This window comes from Musca autumnalis, unplaced genomic scaffold (genome assembly GCF_047663935.1).
Source record: "Musca autumnalis isolate F117 unplaced genomic scaffold, ASM4766393v1 scaffold_2, whole genome shotgun sequence".
Classification (NCBI taxonomy): Eukaryota; Metazoa; Arthropoda; class Insecta; order Diptera; family Muscidae; genus Musca; species Musca autumnalis.
In genome coordinates, this window is record NW_027411755.1 from 195,256,682 (window position 1) to 195,284,603 (window position 27,922).

Below are 27,922 nucleotides of genomic sequence, written 5' to 3' on the forward strand. Positions count from 1 at the left end.
ATCCATTCTGTGATCCCCTCTAAGCAAATATTTTCTTCCATTGTTTATCTTCACTTTGGCAAAATAGCCAAAGAAAAGAAAGGAATGTAATTACAATTTTGTAACTATTCGCCATTCATTTGAGTTTCAATTTTGTTTGCTTGTTTAGTTTAAAACATTAATGTCTTTGTTGTTACTGTTGTTGTCATTGCTGCTAAATATTTAGCTTTGAGGTATTTTCTAATCAACATTTCATTTCATCAACAGCAGCAGCTGTAACAACAAAGCTCATCAAAAACCAATTCTTTTGAGTTTTTTTTTTATTATTCTAAAGAATTCTGGTATTCAACACAAGACAGTAAATAGCCGAGAGCTACTAATTCTCTCTTTCTAATTTAAAAGAAATGTATCCTACGAAAAAACTAAGTCATACAGGTAACAGTGGCTCACAAAGCCATAAGGATAATTTATTTTTTATAATAAAAAAATAATAAATAAAGAATTTTAAACGGTTTAATTAAAAAAAAATAATTTTGAGGCGTTTCCAGGTGAGAATGTCGAAATGAGCTTAAGTTGCTGAATTATTTTTCGGCGATAACTTAAATAAATAATAAATAAATAAAACAAACAAATAAATAAAGAAACAAATAAATAAATATCAATGTCATTCGTTGGTAATTGCATCAGTTGAGAACGGCTGGACCGATTTGGATAATTTTTTTTAAATGTTCGTCATAACCCAACTTAGGCTTTTATACAAAGAAACTTTGACCACGCCCACTTTTACGTGCACTCTTTTTCAAATCTTAATCTTTTCTACAAAATGTACTGAAACGATTTTCACGAAATTGTCAGGGAATGTACAGGGATGCCCTCGGTGAAAATAGGCTAAACATTTTTGTTGAGTTTCGGAAGAGGCGGGGTACTTCCCCAATACCTTATAAATAAAAATCAAATATCATTCGTTGGTAATTGGGTCACTTGAGATGCAATTAGGAGGGTTGGCGTTTTTTATTTTTATGCAATGAAAATTTGGCCACGCCCACTTTTTTCAATTTTAGTTTTTTCTACAAAAAGTACTGAAACGATTTTCGCGAAATTGTCAGAGAATGTACAGGGATGGCTCCCGGTGAAAATAGGCTACACATTTTTTGTTGACTTTCGGAAGAGGTGGGTTACTTCCCCTATACCGTATAAATAAAAATCAAATGTCGTTCGTTGGTAATTGCATCAGTTGACAACGGCTGAAACGCTTTGGATAATTCTTTTTTTGAAATGTTCGTCATAACCCAACATAGGTTTTTACTTACTTACTTAGCTGGCCCATTACAGAACATTTGTTCCATAGGCCAAACTAAGAAAAGATCTCCAATTCTCTCTATTTGTTGCTTCGCACTCTGGAATACCACGCCTTTTCATCTATTCATCCACTTGTATGGGCCATCTATTCCTTGGCCTGCCAATTCTGCGTGCACCGCCAAGCGGTTCGTATTTATACGTCTTTTTAGCGGGTTCAACTTCGCCCATTCTTATGATATGGCCTAGCCAACGCAATCGCTGCATCTCGATACGTTTAACTATATTGATGCCGTTGTATAGCAGATACAGCTAGTGGTTCATGCGACGTCGATATTCACCGTCAACGCAGATTGGTTCGTAGATCTTTCGAAGAATTTTTCTCTCAAACACACCAAGCACTGCCTTATCTGCTCGCGCAAGTACCCAGGCTTCGGGACCATACATAAGCACAGGTAGTATCAGTGTTTTGTAAGCGTTGTTTTTGTTTGACGTGATGTGGCTTTGTTTTTAAACTGCTTACTTAAGCCAAAGTAGCTTCTGTTGGCCAATACAATTCTTCTTTTTATTTCACAGCTGATGTCGTTTGTTTTGTTTTCGGAGGTGCCGAGGTAGACTAAGTAACATGTGACTATTGGCAAGTAACATGTGACTATTGGTGTAGATTGTGCCACTTCTTTTGACGTTTGCCCCTCGTATAACCTTTTGCCGCAGGATGTTGAAGAGATCACACGAAAGGCTGTCTCCTTGTCTGAAACCCCTTTTGGTACCAAACTCTTCGGAGAGGTTCTTTCCTATTTTAACTGAGGACCTCGTGTCAGTTAAAGTCATTTTACAAAGCCGGATGAGCTTTGCGGGGATACCAAATTCAGACATGGCTAGGAATACCTTTGAACGCAGCGGGCTGTCGAAGGCTGCTTTATAATCGACAAAAAGGTGGTATGTGTCGATCTGCATCTCTTGGGTCTTCACCAGGATTTGCCGCAGGGTAAATATCTGGTCAATGGTGGACTTGCCATGTCTAAAACCGCATTGGTATGGTCCAATTATCTCTTATATCTTATGTCTTGTAGGCAATAGGGAGTAGACTTATGCCCCTATAGTTAGAGCATACAGTCTTATCTCCCTTCTTGTGGACGGGGCACAGGATACTCAGGTTCCAATCGTCGGGTACTCGTTCTTCCTGCCAGATGGTGCTAACTAGCTGATGAATACACCTTATCAGTATGTCGCCTCCGGTTTTGAACAGCTCGGCTGGTAAGCCATCGGCTCCTGCTGCCATATTATTCTTCAGTCGACTTATTGCTGTCTTTACCTCATCTTGGCTGGGCGGTATACATTCAATACCATCTTCTGAGATGGGGACTGTGGTATCTTCGTCGTCTTCGCTGCTATTGGATACCAACAGTTTTGAAAAATTTTCTTTCCATATGCTGAGTACACTATCTGTATCTGTTACCAAATTACCTTGCTGGTCTCTACAGGAGGATGTGCCTGTACCAAAGCCATCAGTTTGATGCTTGACTCTTTGGTAGAATTTTCGGACTTCATTCTGGCTCCTGTACATCTCGATTTTTTCACACTCCCGCTTTTCCACCTCTCTCTTTTTGCTGCGGAAAAGACATTTCTCCTCTCTCCCTTTCTCCCTGTATCTCTCACGTGCGCTACGGATTGTAAAGTAGCCCTATATGCCGCATTTTTCTCTTCGGTGGCAGCACGACACTCCTAATCATACGATGGATTCCTTGGTGGAGGTCTCTGGTATCCAAGTATGGATTTTGCGGCTGTTTGCATGGAGTGGGCAATGCTTTGCCATTGCGCTGATATGTTATCGGCATGAGGAGAGCTTTGATTAAGCAATTGGGTTAGTTGAGTGGAATATGCTGTGACTATTTGTTGCGATTGCAGCTTACCGATGTCTAACTTTTGTGTTGTGTCTGTTCGTACTTTGTTTGCTACGTTTAAGTGGGTGCGTACATTTGCTGCAACAAGGTAGTGGTCCGAATCAATGTTTGCGCCTCGGAACGATCGTACATCCAACACTCTCGATGAATGTCTTCCATCTTTCACAACATTTGATTTCTTGTTTTCTGATCTGGAGACAGCAAGGTGCCCTTATGAATATCGAGATGATTAAATCTGGTACCGCTAACTACCATGTCAGATGTTTCACTGTGGAGACTGAATTTCCCGACTGTTGGACCAAAGATATTCTCCTTTCCAATTTTGGCATTAAAATCGCCTAGAATGATTTTAATGTCATGGGCAGGGCAACGGTTATATGTTTCTTCTAAGCGTTCGTAAAATATTTCTTTGGTCTGTTCGTCCTTTTCTTCAGTGGGAGCATGAGCGCAAATAAAGTTGATGTTGAAGAATTTAGCTTTTATTCGAATTGCAGCAAGTCTTTCATTCACTGGGGTGAAGCTTGATACCAGATGTTTTAGCCTCCGACTAACTTCGAATCCGCAACCCAACTCATGCTTTACGTCATGGCAGCTTTAATACAGTGCGTCGCCTTTAGGTGTTGTTGTGACGCCTTTCCCAATCCATCGTATTTCCTGTATGGCAGTAATATCGGCCTTAAACTTTTCAAGTACGTCTGTCAATGCGAAGACTACACATTCTCTATAAAGAGTGCGAACATTCCAGGTGCAGATTCGCAGATCATGGTCCTTAAAACGTTTGCGGGGTTCGTCAACTTTAGAGGGGTTTGTTTTTCTTTTCTTTCGTTTTTTCTTAGTAGGCTGCTTGACCACGCCCACTTTTTTCAATATTTACACTCGACGACGACGATAGTGAAGTCTATCATAGTTATAAGTAATCTTGACACTAGTTTTATAAGTTATTAATATTTTCCCTGAAGATGCAATTCAGAGTAATTGCGAAATATTGGAAAAATTAAAATAAAAAACATGACCTCAAGCTCAAAAAATATTTGCTTCATTTGAAACCAATAAATAGGTCGAATAAACAACAATAAATAAATTTTTATCTTTTCTACAAATGTACTAAACCGATTTTCACGAAATTGTCAGGGAATGTACAGGCATGGCCCCTGTGAAAATAGGCTACATATTTTGTTGAAGTTCGGGAGAGGCGGGATACTTCCCCAATACCCTATAAATAAAAATCAAATGTCGTTCGTTGGCAGTTGGATCACTTGAGAACGGCTGGACCGATTTGGATATTTTTGGGAATGTTTGTCATAACCCAACATAGGTTTTTATGCAATGAAAATTTGACCACGCCTATTTTACGCCCACTTTTTGCAATTTTAATCTTTTCTATAAAAAGTACTGAAACGATTTTCGCGAAATTGTCAGAGAATGTATAGGGATGGCCCCCGGTGAAAATAGGCTACATAATTTGTTGAAATTCGAAAGAGGCGGGGTAGCCTATAAATAAAAATCAATTGTCGTTTGTTGGTAACTGGATCACTTGCGAACGGCTGGACCGTTTTGGATAATTTTTTTTGGGAGTGTTCGTCATAACCCAATTTAGGTTTTTATGGAAAGAACATTAGACCAAGCCTACATTTACGCACACTTTTATACCCTCCACCATATGGAGGTTATAATTAAATTTGTCATTCCGTTTGTAACACATCGAAATATTCGTCGGAGACGAATATGTTATGTTAAACTTAAATTCTTTATACCATAGATAAACCACACTATAATGTGAAGTTAAAATCAAATATTCTCCTAAACGTATTTTGTTTTCGTTATATTATGATTTGTATACCTAAATTTAAGGTACCTACTTCAATTAACCGCTGGAATCGGTTACTTTTGTGATTTTTAAAATTATTTTTGATTATTCAATAGAAATCATGTTAGTTTTTTCCATAATGTTGATATATAAGGAAGAAGTATGGTAAATTACAGTTTTAGAGTCCGTTGGAAAATGTTCAATATCGATGGCGAAGCTGCCCCATGGGTGGGGAGGCTTCGCCACTTTTTAGTCATTTTGTAAATTCTCAAAAATAATATTTTAAAAATAAAATTATAGCCATTTATATATCAAAACTTAATATTTGTACCAAAAATAATATTTGAAAAAACTTTAACGGTGTCGGTATAAGAACATTTTGAACAAAAACGGGGCAAAGGCGCCCCATGTTACCATATATATTATTGATCAGCATAAAATTCTATGTCGATTTAACAATGTCTGCCTGTCCGTCCGTCTGTCTGTCTGTTGAAATCAAGATACAGCTCGCAATTTTAAAGATAGAGAGTCAATATTTGGCACAGAAGTTTTTCGGTCCACGTTTTGATATAGCCCCATAGAATGGTACCACCCGATTTTCGGTGTTTTGAAGGTACTAGCTTCATTATCACACCGAAATGGCTGAAATTTGGCACTTAGTCTTCTTTAAGGGTATAAAAGTTTCTCCCAGAATTTTGTCGGTACTGGTCCACGTCTTCATATAGCCCCCATAGAACGGTACCTCCCGATTTCGGTATTTTGAAGGTTTTAGTTTCATTATCACACCGACATGGCTGAAATTTGGTACTTAGTCTACGTTGGGGGTATAAAACCTTCCCCCTGAATTTTGTCGGTATCCGTCCATGCCTTCATATAGCCCCCATAGAACGGTACCTCCCGATTTTCGGTATTTTGAACGTTGTGGCCTCAATATTCCACCGAAATGTCTGAAATTTGGTATATAGCCTTTGTTGGGGGTATACAACTTCCTCCTATAAATTTGTCGGTATAGGTCGACGCCTTCATGTAGCCCACATAGAACGGTACCACCCGATTTTCGGTGTTTTGAAGGTACTAGCTTCATTATCACACCGAAATGGCTGAAATTTGGCACTTAGTCTTCTTTAAGGGTATAAAAGTTTCTCCCAGAATTTTGTCGGTACTGGTCCACGTCTTCATATAGCCCCCATAGAACGGTACCTCCCGATTTTCGGTATTTTGAAGGTTTTAGTTTCATTATCACACCGACATGGCTGAAATTTGGTACTTAGTCTACGTTGGGGGTATAAAACCTTCCCCCTGAATTTTGTCGGTATCCGTCCATGCCTTCATATAGCCCCCATAGAACGGTACCTCCCAATTTTCGGTATTTTGAAGGTTGTGGCCTCAATTTCCCTCCGAAATGGCTGAAATTTTCTGTGAGTCTTTGAGTCTAAAAACTTTCCGTCAGATATTTGTCGGTATAGATCGACGTTTTGAAATACCCCCGATAGAACGGAGCCTCATATTTTTTTCCCGAAATTGCTGAAAATTTGTATTAAGTCCTCTTCATACACGAATTGAAACTAATTTTTCCATTTTACTTCAATACAACTCGTGGTGGAGGGTATAACAAGTGCGGCCCGGCCGAACTTAATGCCGTTCTTACTTGTTTAAAATTTCAATTTCAATTTCTCTACAAAAACTACCAGAGAATGCACAGGGATGGTGAAAATAGGCTACAAGTTTAGTTGATTATCAGCAAGAGGGGGGATACCTTTTTTAAAAATGCTTTATTTACAAGAATTACGAATATTACGGTTTGAAAATTAATTTGCGAGACAATTATTGTTGTGTCCCTATTTGGGACCCAAAGACTTGAAACCACGACCACGCCTACTTTTTAAATATTTTATATCTCCAAAACTACTTAATCCATTTCTATGAAATTTGCAGCAATTGCTCAAGGTTTGCTGTGGTAATGTATACTTTATGAATTTAAGAGGAGGTAGGGTAACTTCCAAACAAACCCCTCTAAAGTTGACAAACCCCGCAAACGTTTTAAGGACCATGATCTGCGAATCTGCACCTGGAATGTTCGCACTCTTTATAGAGAAGGTGCAGTCTTCGCATTGGCAGACGTACTTAAAAAGTACAAGACCGATATTACTGCCATACAGGAAATACGATGGATTGGGAAAGGCGTCACAACAACACCTAAAGGTGACGCACTGTATTATAGCTGCCATGACGTAAAGCATGAGTTTGGTTGTGGATTCGTAGTTAGTCGGAGACTAAAACATCTGGTATCCAGCTTCACCCCAGTGAATGAAAGACTTGCTGCAATTCGAATAAAATCTAAATTCTTCAACATCAGCTTTATTTGCGCTCATGCTCCCACTGAAGAAAAGGACGAACAGACCAAAGATATGTTTTACGAGCGCTTAGAAGAAACATATGACCGTTGCCCTGCCCATGACATTAAAATCATTCTAGGCGATTTTAATGCCAAAATTGGAAAGGAGAATATCTTTGGCCCAACAGTCGGGAAATTCAGTCTCCACAGTGAAACATCTGACAATGGTATAAGACTGATAGACGTTGCAGCTGGAAAAAACATGGTAGTTAGCAGTACCAGATTTAATCATCTCGATATTCATAAGGGCACCTGGCTGTCTCCAGATCAGAAAACAAGAAACCAAATTGATCATGTTGTGATAGATTGAAGACATTCATCGAGTGTGATTCGGACCACTACCTTGTTGCAGCAAAGGTACGCACCCGCTTAAACGTAGCAAACAAAGTACGAACAGACACAACACGAAAGTTAGACATCGGTAAGCTGCAATCACAACAGATAGCCACAGCATATTCCATTCAAATAGCCCAATTGCTTAATGCGAGCACTCCTTGTCCCGATAACATATCAGCGCAATGGCAAAGCATTGCCCACTCCATGCAAACAGCCGCAAAATCCATACTTGGATACCAGAGACCTCCACCAAGGAATCCATGGTATGATGAGGAGTGTCGTGCTGCCACCGAAGAGAAAAATGCGGCATATAGGGCTACTTTACAATCCGTAGCAACGCGTAGCGCACGAGAGAGATACAGGGAGAAAAGGAGAGAGGAGAAACGTCTTTTCCGCAGGAAAAAGAGAGAGATGGAAAAGCGGGAGTGTGAAAAAATCGAGATGTACAGGAGCCAGAATGAAGTCCGAAAATTCTACCAAAGAGTCAAGCATCAAACTGATGGCTTTGGTACAGGCACATCCTCCTGTAGAGACCAGCAAGGTAATTTGGTAACTGATACAGATAGTGTACTCAGGATATGGAAAGAACATTTTTCAAATCTGTTGGTATCCAATAGCAGTGAAGACGACGAAGATACCACAGTCCCAATCCCAGAAGATGGTATTGAATGTATACTGCCCAGCCAAGATGCGGTAAAGACAGCAATAAATTGGCTGAAGAATAATAAGGCAGCAGGTGCCGATGGCTTACCAGCCGAGCTGTTCAAAACCGGAGGCGACACGCTGATAAGGTGTATTCATCAGCTAGTTAGCACCACCTGGCAGGAAGAACGAGTACCCGATGGTTGGAACCTGAGTATCCTGTGCCCCATCCACAAGAAGGGAGATAAGACTGTATGCTCTAACTATAGGGGCATAAGTCTACTCCCTATTGCCTACAAGATCGTGTCAGGGATATTGTGCGAACGACTAAAGCCTATGGTCAACGAGATAATTGGACCATACCAATGCGGCTTTAGACCTGGCAAGTCCACCATTGACCATATATTTACCCTGCGGCAAATCCTGGAGAAGACTCAAGAGATGCAGATCGACACCTACCACCTTTTTGTCGATTATAAAGCAGCCTTCGACAGCCCGCTGCGTTCAAAAGTATTCCAAGCCATGTCTGAATTTTGTATCTCCGCAAAGCTCATCCGTCTTTGCAAAATGACTTTAACTGACACGAGGTCCTCAGTTAAAATAGGAAAGAACCTCTCCGAAGAGTTTGGTACCAAAAGAGCTTTCAGACAAGGAGACAGCCTTTCGTGTGATCTCTTTAACATCCTGCTGGAAAAGGTTATACGAGAGGCAAACGTCAAAAGAAGTGGCACAATATACACCAATAGTCACATGTTACTTGCTTATGCTGATGATATAGACATCATAGGCCGATCAGTAAAAGAAGTAACTGATACCTTTATGAAGGTCGAAGGAGAATCTGCTAAAGTGGGTCTGGCGGTAAACGGTGAAAAGACCACGTTGATGGTGTCGACGCGCAATGCGTCCATTGAGCTCGGACCGACTGTGGAAGTTGGTTCCTATAATATTGAGGTAGTAAAAGAATTCGTCTACCTCGGCACCTCCGTAAACACAACAAACGACATCAGTTGTGAAATAAAAAGAAGAATTATATTGGCCAACAGATGCTACTTTGGTTTAAGTAAGCAGTTCAAAAACAAAGCCACATCTCGTTAAACAAAAATAACGCTTTACAAAACACTGATACTACCCGTGCTGGTGTATGGTTCCGAAGCCTGGGTACTTGCGCAAGCAGATAAGGCAGTGCTTGGCGTGTTTGAGAGAAAAATTCTTCGAAAGATCTACGGACCGATCTGCGTTGACGGTGAATATCCAAGTCGTATGAACCACGAGCTGTATCTGCTATACAACGACATCAATATAGTTAAACGTATCGAGATGCAGCGATTGCGTTGGCTAGGCCATATCATAAGAATTAGCGATGATGAACCCGCTAAAAAGGCGTATGAATACATGCCACATGGCGGTGCACGCAGAATTGGCAGGCGAAGGAATGGATGGCCCAAACAAGTGGATGATGAGATGAAAAGGCGCGGTATTCCAGAGTGCGAAGCAACAAATAGAGAGGAATGGAGATCTCTTCTAAGTTCGGCCTATAGAACAAATGTTCTGTAATGGGCCAGCTAAGTAAGTAAGTAAGGGTAACTTCCCACGCCTTTTTTTAAACGCTATATGTATGTATATGCCAAACTTATGATTACATCGGTTTCAGCATTAATTTTGGAAGACAATGGAGTTGTGTCTCCGACCTTAGGTACACTTTTGGAGCCAAAATACCGTACCATACTCACATTACATACATTAAAAATGTTATATTTTGAAAACTGATGGCCACTCCCACTCTTTTCAATTCATTTTTCCAACACTTCTGAACATAATTTCATGCAATTTTCAGAAAATGTTCAAGAATGTCCTGTGGTCCCAAATGCTATGTATTTGTTGATGAATTTCGGGGGCCTGTTGTTTTATAATCGCTATATTCGCTCTACTTATGAATGCATCGGCTTGCAAGTTAATTTTCGAGACAACGGTGGTTGCTCTCCCGATCAAATGTTCTTTCTTGGTGCTCGAAGTCCCGACCACGGCCACTTTTTAAGTAAGTTACATCTCGAAAAAACTGGAATGTGCCGTGTTACATGTAGGCATGCATTTTGAAGGTGGCACGGTAAAGAAAAATGACATATTTACAAATTTCCGTAAATGGTGATGCTCAACGGTCCATCAGCTATGAAAAACTAAAAACATCTAAGTCTCAATAATCGGGAGAATTGGACCTTATCATTTTTTTAAACTTTTATTTTTAAAACGCTTTAGGATAAAGGTAGATGACATTGACAATAATAAATCCTAAACAGCATCAATGGGCGAAAAAAATCCGACAAAGTCCTTAAGAGAAAGGAAAAGTTGCAGACAAAATCTGTTGATAATATTAAATCCTCAATGAATAACTCGGTTTGACAATGGACCCGAAGAAGTGAGGAAGACAATACCTATTTTTGAATTATGAAGTCCATAAAAAGTTGTCAATAAAACTCAGTGCGACTGGCCAGCAACCCGGAACCGGGTCTGCTAGTAAATAAATATGACAGAAATTATATTGGACATGTCTTTTAATGGTAAATATCCCACTGTAGTAATGAAGGCATTACAGGTAATTAAAAAAAAAACTTCCTTCCTCCAAATGTTAGCTAAATTTATCCTTGGCCCACTGTACTCTTGTCATGGCCAAATGCATACATGAATGACAGCAAAGGCTGGGCTGGTTTCAAAAGACGAATAAAAGTCAATTCAATTTAATTTTAATTTGTATCAAAGAGGCGCGCACACACTCACAGACACACATAAAAATGACAAAGAAAATTAGTTTCTATTTCAAATAAATTAAGGTGTGTTTCAGGATAGATAAAGCCAATACAAACGCATTTTTGCACACAATCAAACATTCAGCCTTCCACACATACATACATCATTTCTTATAACACACGCCTGGCACACACCAAAAGACAATCATTTACACATGCTTTCTAGAAGTTCGTCTTATTGACTGGAATATTTGAAATACCAAGGCATTAAGCTTAAAATCGGACACACACTCCCTCACACTCTGTACGAAAATCTTCCTTTATTCATTCTCACACATCCTGTTAATCCCATGGACATCTACATTCTTGTTTATTGCCACAACCACTTTAAAATTCTTCATTGTCGTGTCTCGTCCTTTGCCTTTGTTTCCTTCCATCCACTTGTGGACACATTCGCAGAAGCTAAATGTCATTCAAAAGTCCTTAAAATGAAAACGAAATCCTAAAAAGCCATTGTTGTTGTCCAAGAAAATGGAGACTGAAAAAAAGTTGATTTCGAATTTTTAAAAATTTCCTGGAATATGGGGAATGGGAGGAGTGAACATGACATACGCATAGGCTGGGGTTGTTCTTGTGTGTGTGTGTGCGCGCATTTTTTTGTTTTGTTTTTGGGGTTGGGGTAAATTTTCAGTTTTGATTTTAAACAAAATGAAAATTCTTGTTTGACGTGTGTATTTCACTCAGGCGTATATATCCCCTTGTAGATTTAGTTTGTATTTATCCATTTGGTATGTATGCCGATGTCATGTTTATACACACTTAAATATTGTATTTGTTAACAAATGAAATATTGGTGTGAGTGCAAATCGTTATAGACCAAAGAGGGTGATAGAAAGCTCTTTTGTCTAGCAGATCAAAAAAGAGAAGATTTTTTTAAAAATACTTTTTAAAGAAATAGAATACAAAAAATATGTATGTGATGTAAGGCACAAAGCAATGGAATATCCTGGGCTTGTACTGGATGACCCCAATAATTGCCTGATAGCAGCAAAGATTCGCACTTTGCTAAATATATACAGAATAAAGTACGGATTGACACAATACGAAAGTTTGGCCGTACTGGCGAAAATTTCCCATTTTACCTTACTTTATTTTCATAATATTCAAAATAAGTGATTCCTCCTGATTGAGGATACAATCAATAAATAGTAAAATTTGTTCAAGTGTAGCGCTTGACAAGGTTTGCTTAATTTTTTTAGTAGTCAAAGATACCAAAGAACGGTCCTGACCGGCTTTAACATGCCAAAGCCCATGATTTATCTTGGTCCCCCTATCATCTCATTTGGACACTAGGGAGGTCAGTGGTGTCACCTGGGGAGCTGCCTTTAACACCAGTTAAAGGTAGTGAGCTAACATGTGCGGGCGTTCCCCATAAAAACGTTAAAAACTTGGGTTTGGGCGTCAATTAGTACCGCTCCCCTACTATGAAAAAGTGAAAGAAATGAAACACAAACCCCTCTAAAGTTGACGACCCCCCTAAAAGTTTTAAGGACCATGATTTGCGAATCTACACCTGGAATGTTCGCATACTTTATAGAGAGGGTGCAACTTACGCGCTGGCAGATGTACTTGAAAAGTACAAGGCCGACATTACTGCCATACAGGAAATACGATGGGTTGGCAAAGACGTCACGATAATACCTAAAGGTGATGCACTGTATTATAGCTGCTAGGACACAAAGCATGTTTTGTAGTTTGTCGGAGGTTAAAACATCTGGTACCCAGCTTCACCCCAGTGAATGAAAGACTTGCTTCAATACGGCTAAAAGCAAAATTCTTCAACCTTACCTTTATCTGCGCTCATGCTTCAACCGAGAACGAAGGCGAACAGACCAATGGTATATACTACGAGCGCCTAGAAGAAACATGTGACCGTTGCCCTGCCCATGATATTAAAATTATTCTAGGCGACTTTAATGCCAAAATTGGGGAGGAGAATATCTTTGGCCCAACGGTCGGGAAATTCAGTCTCCACAGTGAAACATCTGAAAATTAAATGAGGCTGATAGACTTCGCTGCGGCAAAAACATGGTTGGCAGCACCAGATTTAAGCATCTAGACATGCATATGGGCACCTGGCTGTCACTAGATCAAAGAACAAACAAGTAAGAAGGTATCAGTCAGCTGTGCTGACGGAGATATACCCTCAGTCACTGACAAAAAAACCAAACACAATAATTATGCCGTATATAAAATATATTGATTTTGTATCACGACTTTGCTTTAAAATCTCTATGTACCGTGATGTGGGGCTATACCAAACATTTTTAGTAACCAAACTTCTTCATAAAGGACTCGAAATATTAAATTACGTTAAACTAAGATTGAAAGAAATGTTTGAAGAAGTTTTAGAGTTATCGTGCAGGGTTTTGGTGCTTGAACCATTATCTCAGGAAGTATTGCCTTACTCCGGAAAAAGATTGTACCCTTGAAAATGAGACCGCTAGAACCACCTACTGTAAAAAGAATAAAAACGAAGCGGGAGGAGATCTTAAACTTCACTTTTTTCGAATTTTGTGTGGGAGGTACCCGAAGGAGTGGACCGATATAGCCCATATTCCAACCTGACACTTGACTGGATAAAATAATATGATGTGCAAAGTCTGCACCAATCAGAAACTCCTTGCGGATTTGTCATTTTGGTTGATACCGTCAGGGTTTCTTGGAACATTAAGACCAATATCTCAGGAAGTATGGACTTGCGCAAGAAAAAAATTGTGCCGTCGTAAAGGGAGCCGTAAGGACGATCAGCTGAAACAAAATTCAAGTTGGTGCCATCAGGGTTGTAAGGACTTGCTCAAGAAAAAAAACTTTACAGTCGTAAAGGGTGCCGCAAGGACAACTTACTGAAACAAATTTTAAAACGATCCGAGAGGAGCTCTAAAACTTCACTTTAACCGAATTTTGTGTGGGAGGAGTGGACAAATATACACCATATTCGAACCCGATCTATATCTAGAAGGAATAATACCAAAATTTGGTTCGAATCAGTTGATCCGTTCGAGAGTTATCGTGCGCACCAGCCAGCCAGACAGACAGACGGACGGACATGGCTAAATCGACTCCAAATTGTCTGAAACGAATTTCGTCCAAACATACTTGGGGTCTAAAATCGTTATTTCGATGAGGCACATTTTTGGTCGTATCAAAGTGTATATACCCTTTCTAGCCTTAAGGCTGAGGGTATAAAAATCAAATTGATCACGTTGTGATAGACGGAAGACATTCATCGAGCGTGTTGGATGTACGATCGTTTCGAGGTGCAAACATACACTCGGACCACCATCTTGTTGCAGCAAAGGTGCGTACCCGTCTAAACGTTGCAAATAAAGTACGAACAGATACAACACGGACGTTGAACATCGGTAAGCCGTCATCACGATCACATATAGCCACAGCATATTCCACTCCACTGGGCCGATTGCTAAATCAAAGCACTCCTCGTCCCGATAACATATCAGGACAATGGCAAAAAATTGCCCATTCCATGCCAACAGCCGCAACATCCATAATTGGATACCAGAGACCTGCATCAAGGAACCCTTGATATGACCGGGAGTGATATGACCGGAAAAAAGTGCGACATATAGAGCTACTTTACAATCAGTAGCAACGGGTAGCGCACTAGAGAGGTATCGGGAAAAGGAGAAACGTCTTTTCCGCAAAGAAAAAGACATGGAAAAGCAGGAGCGTAAATAATCGAGATGTACAGGAGCCGGAATGAAATCCGAAAGTTCTACCAAAAAATTAAACTTCAAACTGATGGCTTTGGTACACTCACATCCTCCTGTAGAGACCAGGAAGGTAATTTGGCAACTGATACATATAGTGTGCTCAGGATATGGAAAGATCACTTTTCCAAACTGTTGGTATCCAATTGTAGCGAAGTCGACGAAGATACCACAGATCCAATCTCAGAAGATGGTATTGAATGTATACCAACCGGCCAAGATGAGGTAAAGACAGCAATAAATAAATAATAAGGCAGCAGGAGCTGATGGCCTACCAACTGAGCTGTATAAAACTGGAGGCGACACGCTGACAGGGTGTTTGCATCACCAAATTAGCACCATCTGGCAGGAAGAATGCGTACTCGACGATTGGAACTTGAGCATCCTGAGTCCACTTCACAAGAAAGAGAGATACGATTGTGTGCTGCACACACAAGGGCATAAGTATGCTCTCCATTGCAGTATCTGGCATATTGTGTGAGCGACTAAAGCCTACGGTCAATGAAATAACTGGACCCTATCAGTGCAGCTTTAGATAGGGCAAATCCACCATTGAACAGATATTTACTTTGAGACAAATCCTGGGAAAGGCCCAAGAAAAACAGATCGACATCTTCCATCTTTTTGTCGATTATAAAGCAGCCTTCGACAGACCTCTACGTTCAAATGTGTTCCGAGCCATATCTGATTTTGGTATCCCCGCAAAGCTCATTCGGCTTTGTAAGATGACATTAACTGATACTCGGTCCTCTGTTAAAATAGGAAAGAACCTCTCCTAAGAGTTTAATACCAAAAGAGGTTTCAGACAAGGTGACGGCCAGTCGTGTGATCTCATCAACATCCTGTTGGAAAAGGTCATACTAGATGCTAAGGTGAAAATAAGTGGAACAATATACACAAACAGCCATATCCCAGCAAACCAAATGTCTGATGTCCGACACGTCTGAACAATTTCGGAAGCAAAGTCGTTCAGATTTCGTTCCGATTCCTAAACGATTTTTCGGAGAGGAAATAGTTCAGATTTTGTACCGATTTCGGAACGAATGTCGGAAAGAAATTTCACTTCCGAATTTCCCAAGGATTTTCTTCAGATTTCGTTACGAAATTATGTTAACCACTTCATACAACTTTCTTTAAGATATCGTTACGATTTCAGATCAGATATCGGACGTATCGTCCGAATTTTGTTCCGATTTCGTTACGATGTCGGTACGATTGGTTTGCTGGGATGTTACTTGCTTATGCCGACGATATAGACATCATCATGGGTCGATCGGTAAAGGAAGTAACTGATTCCTTTGAAAAGGTAATCTCCAAAGTCGAAAGATAATCTGCAAAGTAGGTCTGGCAGTAAATGGTGATAAAACCAAGTTGATGGTATTGACGCGTAATAGGTCCACAGATCTCGCACCATCTGTGAATGTTGGTACTTACAATTTTGATGTAGTAAAGGACTTTGTCTACCTCGGCACTGCCATAAACACAACAAACAACATCAGTTGTGAAATACTAAGAAGAATAGTGTTGGTCAACAGATGCTTCTTTGGGCTAAGTAAGAAGTTTATTCTTAAAGCCACATCTCGTCAAACAAAAACAACGCTTCACAAAACTCTGATACCACGCCGTATGGTTCCGAAGCCTGGGTAGAGCAAAAATCTTCGAAAGATCTACGGGCCAATTTGCGTTGACGGCGAATATCTGGAGTTCACGCAGATCTGGAAGGCCAAAGCTTCGTTGGAGCGGACAAGTTCCAGCAAAAATTTGGATCCGTTAGTCATTATGTAACCCATTATAAAGTAATGTATACAAAAATAACTACTTATATTACTCATTACTTAGCTTATTTTTCAACTTCCAATGGCCATGAAATAACTAGTTATTCTAGTGGTTATATTGGTCATAGAATAACTAGATGTTCAGTGCGAAATGCCCTTGTTAAAATAATGGGTTAGTAGGGGGTTTTGTAAGTAGTTACGACTATCAAAAAGTACTATAAAAATCCATTATTTTGGGAGGACTTTTTTGCTGGGGTGAAACGAGAAATCAGGAAGCTACATATCCCACATTGGGACAATACAGCAGCAAGCAGAGAGGATTGGCGATCTTTTCTTAGTACCGCTTATGGAACTAATGTTCTGTAAAAAGCCAGCTAAGTATGTGAGTAACCCCACTATTCAGTTCTTCTGTCCCTCTTAAGGTGCAAAAAATAAATTAAAATAAAATAAATGTAAGGGTTCAACAGGCAATCATAAGCCTTTTTAACAGAAAAAAACTTTCTACACCACAACCATCATTGATATTTGGAAACAATAACACCCATTTTCAAACAAGAATACCAAACAGCATCATCTGTGGCAATTTAGTTTTCCAACACATTTCCCTATAAATTATCTAAAACACATTCATACTGACCATATCCATGTGTGTGTTGTGGATAAAAAACACACCGAAAACACATTAAAAATGAGCAATCTTTTTCGAAATCCTATTTGGCATATGAATGCCATTGAAAACGAAATTGGCACACACACACTACTTTACAAACAAACAAAACAATTCCCAATAGAACAATTTTTGCAAATTCATTTTTTATCAGTTTGGACACAGACATTCAACCCCTCACTCGGCCACTTACGACCTATGGTCGGCTAAGAAGATAACACTAACCCTGCTAGAGACTAGTGTGCACCAACACACACATATACATACTTATATTCTTGAAATCCAATTTAGTAGAAATAATGTCTTCGCATATCTTTTACCTTAATATGTGTGTATGTATATGCGAGATATGTGTTTCTTATTTAGTAGGAAGTTTTTGTTCCCTTTTTTTGGAAAAGGAACAAACGCACGATTGAAATGGGCTCTAAAGCTATTAACATTTTCAATGTGTTAAAGGCGGGGGCATTGGGATCTCACAAACACAGTGGAGGAATATAAATTAAAGAAAACAAGCAAAAAAAGAATCAGTCGGCTTGCCCAGCAAGCCTCAAACCTAAAGAAAAGAAGTAACACACAATACTTCTGACGTCTATACAATACGATGTACAATGTTTGGACCAAATCCGTTTCTCCCTTCAAGGGTAATCTTACGTACTACCTAGTTCAGTTGGTGCCGCCAGGAGCGTTTCGACCATTACCTCAAGAAGTAAGGACTTGCCCCCGAAAAAAACATGTACCGTCGTAATGGGGAAAGCGAATACAAGTTGCTACACAAAAATCAAAGGGATTCGAAGCCCAATGTTTGAACCGATTCGGCTAACCCGTTCGAAAGTTATCGTGCGCTCCAGCCGCTACATATTGCGCCGTAGGGTACTGTCGTAATGGGCGCAGCGAATACAAGTTGTTACAAAAAGAAGCAAAACGATTCGATGGCAGACCTCAAACTGCACTTTTCCCAAATTTTGTGTGGGAAGGAGTGAACATGGAAGGAGTGAACCTAGAAGGAAGGAGTGAACCTATATAGTCCATATTCAAACCTGATATATGTCCCGTAGAGATATTTCGATATGAAAAGTAAGGATCAAATTGGTTACAGCCTTTCAGAGTTGTCGTGCGCACCATTTAAGCGGAAAGTTTTGAACTTTTGTGTGGAGTGGACCAGTATGGCTTATCATCGAACTTATACTAAGATTGGACAACATTTTATGAACGCCAAATTTTTGATCAAATCGGCCGATCCGTTCGAAAGTTATCGAGCGCTCCAACCAGGGGTTTGTTACAGCTTCCGGACTCTTTTCTCAGGATGTAAGGATTTGCCCCTGATGAAACTTGTTTGGTCGTAATGGGGGCAGCGAATACAAATTGCTACAATAAAAACCAAAGCCATCCAAGAGCAGGTCCTAAACTGAACTTTTCCGAAATTTTGTGTGGGAGGTACCCGAAAGAGTATACCGTTAGAGTAGACCATATTGGAAACTCATCTATCCCTGGTAGAATTTTCGCGATGTGCAAATTATGGACCACATAGGTTGCTCCCTTCAAGAGTTATCGTGAGCACAAATTTTTCGAACATTTTTGAACTTTTGTGGGGAAGCTACCTGAAGCATTAGACCGATATGGCCCATCTTCGAACTTAAACTAAGTTTGGGCATAATATTACGAAAGCCAAGTTTTGGACCAAATTGGCTCATCCGTTCGAGAGTAATCGTGCCCACCAGCCAGACAGACAGACGGACGGACATTGCTTAATCGACTACAAATTGTCTGAAAAGGATTTCGTCCAAACATACTTGGGGTCTAAAACTATTATTTCGATGAAGCACATGTTGTCCGTATGAACATGTATTACGAAAGCCAAATTTTGGACCAAATTGGCTCATCCGTTCGAGAGTTCTGATGCGCATCAGCCAGCCAGACAGGCAGACAGACGTACGGACATGGCTAAATCGACTCCAAATTGTCTGAAACGGATTTTGTCCAAACATACTTGGGGTCTAAAACTATTATTTCGATGAAGCACATTTTGCCCGTATGAACTTGTACACCCTCGTTAGCATAAATGCTGAGGGTATAAAAATATTGTTTAAAAAATCCAAGGTTATTGCCTTGATGTTACATGAAAAATATTGTTTAAAAATCTTACTTAGCTGTCCCATTACAGAACATTTTTTCCATAAACCGATCTAAGAAAAGGTCTCCATTTCTCTCTGTTTGTTGCTTCGCTTATTTTTATGATATGACACAATCGTTGCATCTCAATACGTTTATCTGATGTCGTTGTACAGCGGATACAGCTCGTGGTTCATACGACGTCAATATTCACCGTCAACGCAGATTGGTCCGTAGATCTTTCGAAGAATTTTTCTCTCAAATACACCAAGCACTGCCTTGTCTGCTTCCGCTACGGAACCATGCATTAGAACGGATAGTGTCAGTGTTTTTGTTTGACGAGATGTGGCTTTGTTTTTAAACTGCTTCCTTAAGCCAAAATAGCATCTGTTGGCCAATACAATTCCTCTTTTTATTTCACAACTGATGTTATTTATTGTGTTTATTGCGGTTTCGAGGTAGACGAAGTCTTTTACTACCTCAAAATTATAGGAGCAACTTCAACAGTTGGTCCTACCTCTATGGACGCATTGCGCGTCGACACCATTAACTTGGTCTTCTCTCCGTTTACCGCCAGACCCACTTTTGTTACATGTTTTACTGATCGTCCCATGATGTCTATATCTTCAGCATAAGCAAATAACATGTGGCTATTGGTGTAGATTGTGTAATTTTTTAACGTTTGCCTCTCGGATAACCTTTTCCAGCACCTGAGACCTTTTTTGGTACAAAACTGTTCGGAGAGGTTCTTTCCTATTTTAACTGAAGATCGAGTGTCTGTTAAAGTTCTTTTACAAATCCAAATGAGCTTTGCGGGGACACCAAATTCAGACATGGCTTGGAATACCTTTGAAAGTAGAGGGCTCATGAAGGCTGCTTTATAATTGACAAAAAGGTGGTAGGTGTCGATCTGCATCTCTTGGGTCTTCTCCAGGATTTGCGACAGGGTAAATATCTGGTCAATGGTGGACTTGCCAGGTCTAAAGCAGCATTGGTATGGTGCAATTATTTTATTGACCATAAGCTTTAGTTGTTCGTACAATATCCCTGCCACTATCTGGTAGACAATAGGGCGAAGACTTAAGCCTCTATAATTAGAGCATACAGTCTTACCTCCTTTCTTGTGGACGGGACACAGGATGTTCAGGTTCCAATCGTCGGGTACGTTTTCTTCCTGCCAGATGGTGCTAACTAGCTGATGCATGCACCTTATCTACGTGTCGCCTCCGGTTTTAAACAGCTCGTTTATTGCTGACATTACATCATCTTGGCCAGGCGGTATACATTCAATACCATTTTCTGGGATTGAATCTTCGTCGTCTTCGCTACTATTGGATACCAACAGTTTGGAAAAATGTTCTTTCCATATCCTGAGCACACTATCTGTATCAGTTACCAAATTACCTTACTGGTCTCTAAAGGAGGATGTGCCAGTTCCAAAGCCATCAGTTTGATGTTTCACTCTTTGGTAGAATTTTCGGACTTCATTCTGTCTCCTGTACGTCTCGATTTGTTCACACTCTCGCTTTTCCATCTCTCTATTTTTCCTGCGGAAAAGACGTTTCTCCACTCTCCTTTTCTCCCGATACCTCTCTCGTGCGCTACGCGGTGCTTCTGATTGTAAGGTAGCTCTATGTGCCTATTTTTCTCTTCGGTAGCAGTACGACACTCCTGGTCATACCATGAATTCCTTGGTGGAGGTCTCTGGTATGCAAGTATGGATTTTGCGGCTGTTTGCATGGAGTGGGCAATATTTTGCCATTGCGTTATTATGTTATCGGGACAAGGAGTGCTCGCGTTAAGCAATTGTGCTAGTTGAGTGGAATATGCTGTGGCTATCTGTTGTGTTTGCAGCCTATCGATGTCCAACTTCCGCGTTGTGTCTGTTCGCACTTTGTTTGCTACGTTTAATCTGGTACGTACCTTTGCTGCAACAAGGTAGTGGTCCAAGTCTATGTTTGCACCTTGGAACGATCGTACATCCAACACGCTTGATGCATGTCTTCCATCTATCACAACGTGATCAATTTGATTTCTATTCTATTCTTATGAATATCGAGATGCTTAAATCTGGTATTGCTAAGTACCATGGTTTTGCCTCTGCGAAGTCTATCATCCTCATTTCATTGTCTGATATTTCACTATGGAGACTGAATTTCCCGACTGTTGGACCAAAGATATTCTCCGTTCCAATTTTGGCATTAAAATCGCTAGTTTAAGTTTCTTCTAAGCGCTCGTAAAATATATCTTTGTACTGTTCGTCCTTGTCTTCAGAGGGAGCATGAGCGCAAATAAAGCTGATGTTGAAGCTTTTTGCTTTTAATCGAATTGCAGCGTGTCTTCCATTCACTGGGGTGAAGCTTGAGACCAGATGTTTTAGCCTCCGACCAACTACAAATCCGCAACCGAACTCATGCTTTGTGTCATGGCAGCTATAATAGAGTTCGTCACCTTTAGGTGTTGCTGTGACGCCTTTCCCGTTCCATGGTATTTCCTGTATGGCAGTGTGGCATCTCCGTCCCCGCAGTTAACAAATAAGATGAGTGATGGTAACTCTGACAAGAGGCAACAAAAAAGAAAACAGAAGTTAGTTGCTCGCGAAATCTTCAACACCACAGTTGTGGCAAATCGACCTAATTGAAATTGTATTCCTTTTTACTAAATTAAATAATATCAAATAAATAGTTTAAAATAGTTGTTAAGAGAAGTGACCGTCTTTTATTTCAATAACACTAGATAAACTATAGTGGTGACCCCGTCTACGAACAAACAAAACAAAATAAAAATTTGCAACAAGCAAATCGCGATAGTTCGTGGAAATTCATAATACCGGCATACGCACACATAAACACGTACATACATTCAAGTACACAAACGTGCATGCCCGCTTTTGCTCGACAACAGTTTCAACGGTCATTTTGCTTCTCAGAATTTTTTTAACAAAAACACTTTGAAAACTTATGGTTGATTCAACACGGCAACTGAGACGACGCAATCCAATCAACTATAAAGAGGTCGACTCCAATAGTAGTGAAGACGAAGCCGAATTCTTCGAAAGCAGCAACATCGTAACGGACAACAACATGGCAGAAGACTTGCAACGGCAAATCCAATCGCTCCGGGAACAACTGGCTGCCTTGAGTAGTGCCACTCGGCATGAAGACACACGACCTAATCTACAAAAGGTACACATTCCTAAATTTAACGAAAGAAACCCGCATTTATGGTTTGCGCAAGTGGAACGTTCATTTGCCCTGTGTAACATAACAGCGGATAACGACAAGTTCGATCTGGTGAGTGTCCGTCTTGAAGACGAAGTATTGTTGTCAGTTGAAGACCTTATCACAAATCCACCGGACTCAAGCAAATATTTAGCAATAAAAGAAAGAATTATTTCCAAGTTTGCTGAGTCTCCCGAGTCAAAACTACGACGTTTGATACAAGGTGGTGAAACAAACGGCATGAAACCAACGTCAATTTTGGCACACATGAAACGACTTGCTCCTGGTAAAGGCAACGAGGCAATCATCAGAACACTGTTTCTTGTGCAAATGCCAGAAAACATGAGACCTTTTCTAACCGCCTGTGAAGAAGAAGACCTGGAAAAATTGGCAAAAATTGCTGACAAAATGTTTGAAGCAAACAACAACAATTGTGTTAATTCTCTTTCAACATCACAACAACCAGCTGTTGATGCAATTAACCAAAGAATGTCTTTCGCCGATATGTGCCAAACAATAAGGGAACTTTCAGATAAGGTCGACAAAATCCAACAACAAATTGGTAAGCATGCACGACATCGTTCCAAATCAAGAAATCGTTCGCCAAGTGGTCAAAATTCAAACCACCGAAATTTGTGCTATTTTCATCTCAAATTTGGTGACAACGCAAGAAAATGTAAACCTGATTGTTCACGATTTCAGCCGGAAAACTAACTGGGCTGTCGTCAGTCAAATCGGTTGGCGACAGCAGCAATAACAACAACGCTTGTGAAAAACGTCTACATCTTTACGACAAGTCAACAAATTCACGTTATCTCATTGATTTTGGATCAGCGGTATCAGTCGTACCCCCATCTATAATCAAAGAAAAACTTAAGCCGTCCAAACTTACACTTTTGGCTGCAAATCAAAGTGAAATCAAAACATTTGGTGATTGTGTATTGAAACTCGACCTTGGACTTCGACGAGAATTCAAGTGGTTATATGTGATTGCTGACGTGCACACACCAATAATAGGTGCCGATTTTCTAGTCAACTTTGATTTACTTATTGATCTCAAACAAAAACGTCTTATCGACAACAAAACCAAATTATCCAACCGTGGTGTAATTTCGCAAACAAAACAATTTGGAATTTCAACACTGAATTCTGCATCTCCTTTCGCAGATCTACTAAAGGGATTTGAAGACATTACCAAAACATCAACGCTTAGAAAAACCAACAGATGAATTAATTGTGGTACATCACATCGAAACAACAGGATCTCCAGTTGCTGATCGTCCACGACGTCTTTCGGGTGATAAATTAAAAGCAGCTAAAGCCGAAATGGATTATCTCATCGAACAAGGTATTTGTCGTCCATCAAAGAGTGCTTGGGCTAGTCCTATTCATATGGTCGCTAAGAAAACAGGTGGCTGGCGTGTCTGCGGTGACTATCGTAAACTCAACTCACAAACAATTCCAGACCGCTACCCTATTGCCCATATACACGACTATGCAGAAAATCTTCACGGTAAGTCAATACTTACAACTCTTGACCTTACAAGAGCCTATTATCAAATACCCATGGCTGAAGAAGACATCGCAAAAACAGCAGTATGTACTCCGTTCGGATTACTAGAATTTTTGTACATGCCTTTCGGTTTGAGGAACGCAACACAAACATTCCAACGTTTCATGGACAACGTGTTCCGAGGACTTGACTTCGTATTTTGTTACATCGACGACATTATCATTATGTCCGAATCTCCACAACAACATCGAGAACATCTTCGTGTAGTCTTCGAAATTTTACGACGCTTCGGACTCACCATCAACCCCAACAAATGCCATTTTGGTGTACCTGAGGTAAGATTTCTTGGCTACATAATCAACGCAAATGGTTGTTCCCCACCCACAGATCGTATTGATGCCATAAAAAATTACAAGAAGCCAGAAACTATCTGTGAGCTTCGTCGCTTTATTGGTGTCATAAACTACTACAGGCGCTGCATACCACATGCAGCACACCAACAAGCACCCCTTAACGAACTCGTTGGGAATTCAAAGAAAAATGATAAACGCAAAGTTCCATGGACAACTGAATCAGAAAACGCTTTTGAGATTTGCAAACGAAGCCTTGGTGAAGCTACTATGTTAGCACATCCAGCTCCAGACCTAGAACTAGCATTAGTAACGGATGCATCAGACAGTGCCATCGGTGCCGTCTTGGAACAAAACTTCAACGGTACTTGGAGACCTCTAGGATTTTACTCATGTAAGTTATCAAAATCTGAAAAGTCATACAGCACATATGATCGAGAATTGCTCGCTATTTACAAAGCTGTGAAATATTTTCGACACATGCTGGAAGCACGACATTTCGTCATCAAAACCGATTATAAACCGCTCATATACGCATTTTCTCAACGGCCTGAAAAAGCATCTCCCCGACAACTCAGAAATTTAGATTTCATATCACAATTTACAACTGATATAATTTATCTTTCTGGACCCGAAAACACCGTCGCTGATGCATTTTCACGACTCAACGAAATCTCAATGCCGTCAACCGTTTCAACCGAAGACATACAGAAAGCACAACAATCTGACGATGAGTTGAAAACTATCATCAATGGCAACAATTCTCTGAAACTGCAAATAGTTCATTATGGTAACACATCAATTTATTGCGACATCTCAACGGGATACGTCCGTCCATACATTCCGGACGCACTGCGCAAACAAATTTTCAATACCGTGCACGGACTTTCACACCCCAGCGGTCGCTCAACACTACAGCAAGTACGAACAAAATACATCTGGCCCGGAATTAAAAAAGACATCATCAATCTTTGTCGTAATTGTTTACATTGCCAAAAAGCAAAGATTACCAGACATAACCGTTTAACTCCGAACAAAATCGACGTTCCAGACAATCGTTTTGATCACGTACACTTAGACATTGTTGTAATGCCAGCAGTACAAGAATACAGATACTGTCTAACAATGATAGATCGTTTTTCCAGATGGCCTGAAGCTGTTCCGCTCAAAAACATGTCCGCTCAAACAGTTGCTACTGCATTTTGGTCAACTTGGATTTCAAGATTTGATTGCCCAAAAACAATTACAACAGATCAAGGCACTCAATTTGAATCAGCGCTTTTCAAATCATTAGCAGCTTTCACAGGAGCTAAACGAGCACGTACAACAGCGTACCACCCTCAATCCAGCGGCATGGTTGAGAGGTGGCATCGAACTTTTAAAGCAGCGTTAATGTGTCATCCAACAGTATCCTGGGTTGACATATTACCAACAGTACTACTTGGACTCCGAACTGCATTTAAAGAAGACCTTAGAGCTTCACCATCAGATTTTCTCTACGGTGGTCAGTTGAGACTTCCAAACGAATTTTATGAAGACAACAATCAACATGCTGATTCTACAGAATTTCTTCAAAAACTTCGAGAATATTTCCGAATGCTACGTCCAACTCCAACTGCACATCACACGAAGAGTAAAATGTTCAAACTCAAAGACATCGATACCTGTTCACACGTATTTCTACGAACAGACGCTGTACGAGAACCATTACAACCTCCTTACACTGGACCTTATGAAGTTATCAACAGAATAACAGATCGATTATTCACAATTCGAATCAAGGACAAAAACATTAACGTTACAGTCGATCGTCTCAAACCAGTTTTCGACTTCAACGATTCTAATTCCAACATCATTATAAGTCATAAACAGACTGCAACGCCAACTCAACTTGAAAATTTAATTCCCTCTAAATCAGCATACAACGCAATCTCCTTCTGAAGATTCAACCGCACCTACTCCATCAACGAGGAAGATTTCTTTCCCGAATGATCGTGACTGTGTCACTGGAGGGGGAGTGGTTGTGGCATATCCGTCCCCGCAGTTAACAAATAAGATGAGTGATGGTAACTCTGACAAGAGGCAACAAAAAAGAAAACAGAAGTTAGTTGCTCGCGAAATCTTCAACACCACAGTTGTGGCAAATCGACCTAATTGAAATTGTATTCCTTTTTACTAAATTAAATAATATCAAATAAATAGTTTAAAATAGTTGTTAAGAGAAGTGACCGTCTTTTATTTCAATAACACTAGATAAACTATAGCAGTAATGACGGCCTTGTACTCTTCAAGTACATCTGCCAATGCGCAGGTGCAGATTCGCAGATCATGGTCCTTAAAACGTTTGTGGGGTTCGTCAACTTTAGAGGGGTTTGTTTTGCTTTTCTTTTGTTGTTTCATAGAAGGCTGCGTTTTCTATGGGAGGGTTACTAACCCGACGCCCAAACACAAGTTTTTAACGTTCTTATGGGTGTACACGCGGCATATGTTAGCTCACTACCTTTAACGAGTGTTAAAGGTGACACCACGGGGAGGTCAGTGTTTACTTGAGATTTAAGAGCGACCAAGATAAAGCCGTTGCTTGGTGTCTCTCATCCCCGTCGTCACTTGAAAAATATTGGTAACAAATCCACGCATATTGCCTTGATGTTACATGAAAAATGTTGTTGAAAAATCCACTCTTATTGCTGTGATATTACTTGAAAAATATTTAAAAAAAAATCCATGCTTATTGCCTTGATGTTACATGAAAAATATTGTTAAAAATTCTCGTTTGTTACTGTGATTGTCCACGAATAATATTGTTTAAAAAATCCACGTTTATAGCTTTGACGCACGCAGAGAAGAAAATATGTTTGATCCAACAATATTCGAAGAGAAAAATATGTATTGTAAAGATATTGTTAGATTCCGCATGTAGTATCGTGAGTCCAACAATTGTTATTGTTAATTACAACAATTGTTTTTGTCATATCCAACAATAGTTTTTTTCTGCTCGACAATATTATTATCTTTTCTTCGACACTTGTATTCTCTTCTCTCGGTATTCGATGCCGTGGTGAAAAAACAATTTTGGTGAGTTCCCCTTATCTTTGTTTTTTTATTTTCGAATTTCGCAAGTTTTTTTTTTGTATGTTTGGAGCAAACGATGGTATTTTTGGATTTGCAATTTCAATTCTTGAACAAAACAAATGTGTTGTTGGAACAAAAGTAGATATTGTTGTTCCAACAAAAGTGAAAAAAATTTGCTTAAAAAAATCCACGCTTAATGCTGCGATGGTCCGTGAAAAATGTTGTTTAAAAAATCCAAGATTATTGTTGTGATGGTCCTTGAAAAATATTGTTTTAAAAATCTAAGATTAGAGGTACGATGGTCCATGATGTGATGTTACTTGA

At 39.9% G+C, this 27,922-nt stretch overlaps 1 protein-coding gene across 1 annotated transcript; it reads left to right on the top strand.

The window, feature by feature from the left end:
* Positions 1-22,402: 22,402 nt before the first annotated feature.
* On the top strand, positions 22,403-25,820 carry LOC141392484 (uncharacterized). Its single transcript, XM_073965421.1, has 5 exons — positions 22,403-23,225; positions 23,366-23,764; positions 23,877-24,176; positions 24,564-25,316; positions 25,672-25,820. The coding sequence occupies exons 1-5, from the start codon at positions 22,403-22,405 to the stop codon at positions 25,818-25,820; spliced, it is 2,424 nt and encodes an 807-aa protein (XP_073821522.1).
* Positions 25,821-27,922: the final 2,102 nt, after the last annotated feature.

Bases quoted from the DNA above. Each gene is read 5' to 3' on its own strand.
- LOC141392484 (XM_073965421.1), top strand. From the start codon at position 22,403: ATGGTTGATTCAACACGGCAACTGAGACGACGCAATCCAATCAACTAT. The intron at 23,226-23,365 runs GTAAGCATGCAC...TCACGATTTCAG, and splicing joins CAAAATCCAACAACAAATTG to CCGGAAAACTAACTGGGCTG. The intron at 24,177-24,563 runs GTAAGTCAATAC...CCCCACCCACAG, and splicing joins CTATGCAGAAAATCTTCACG to ATCGTATTGATGCCATAAAA.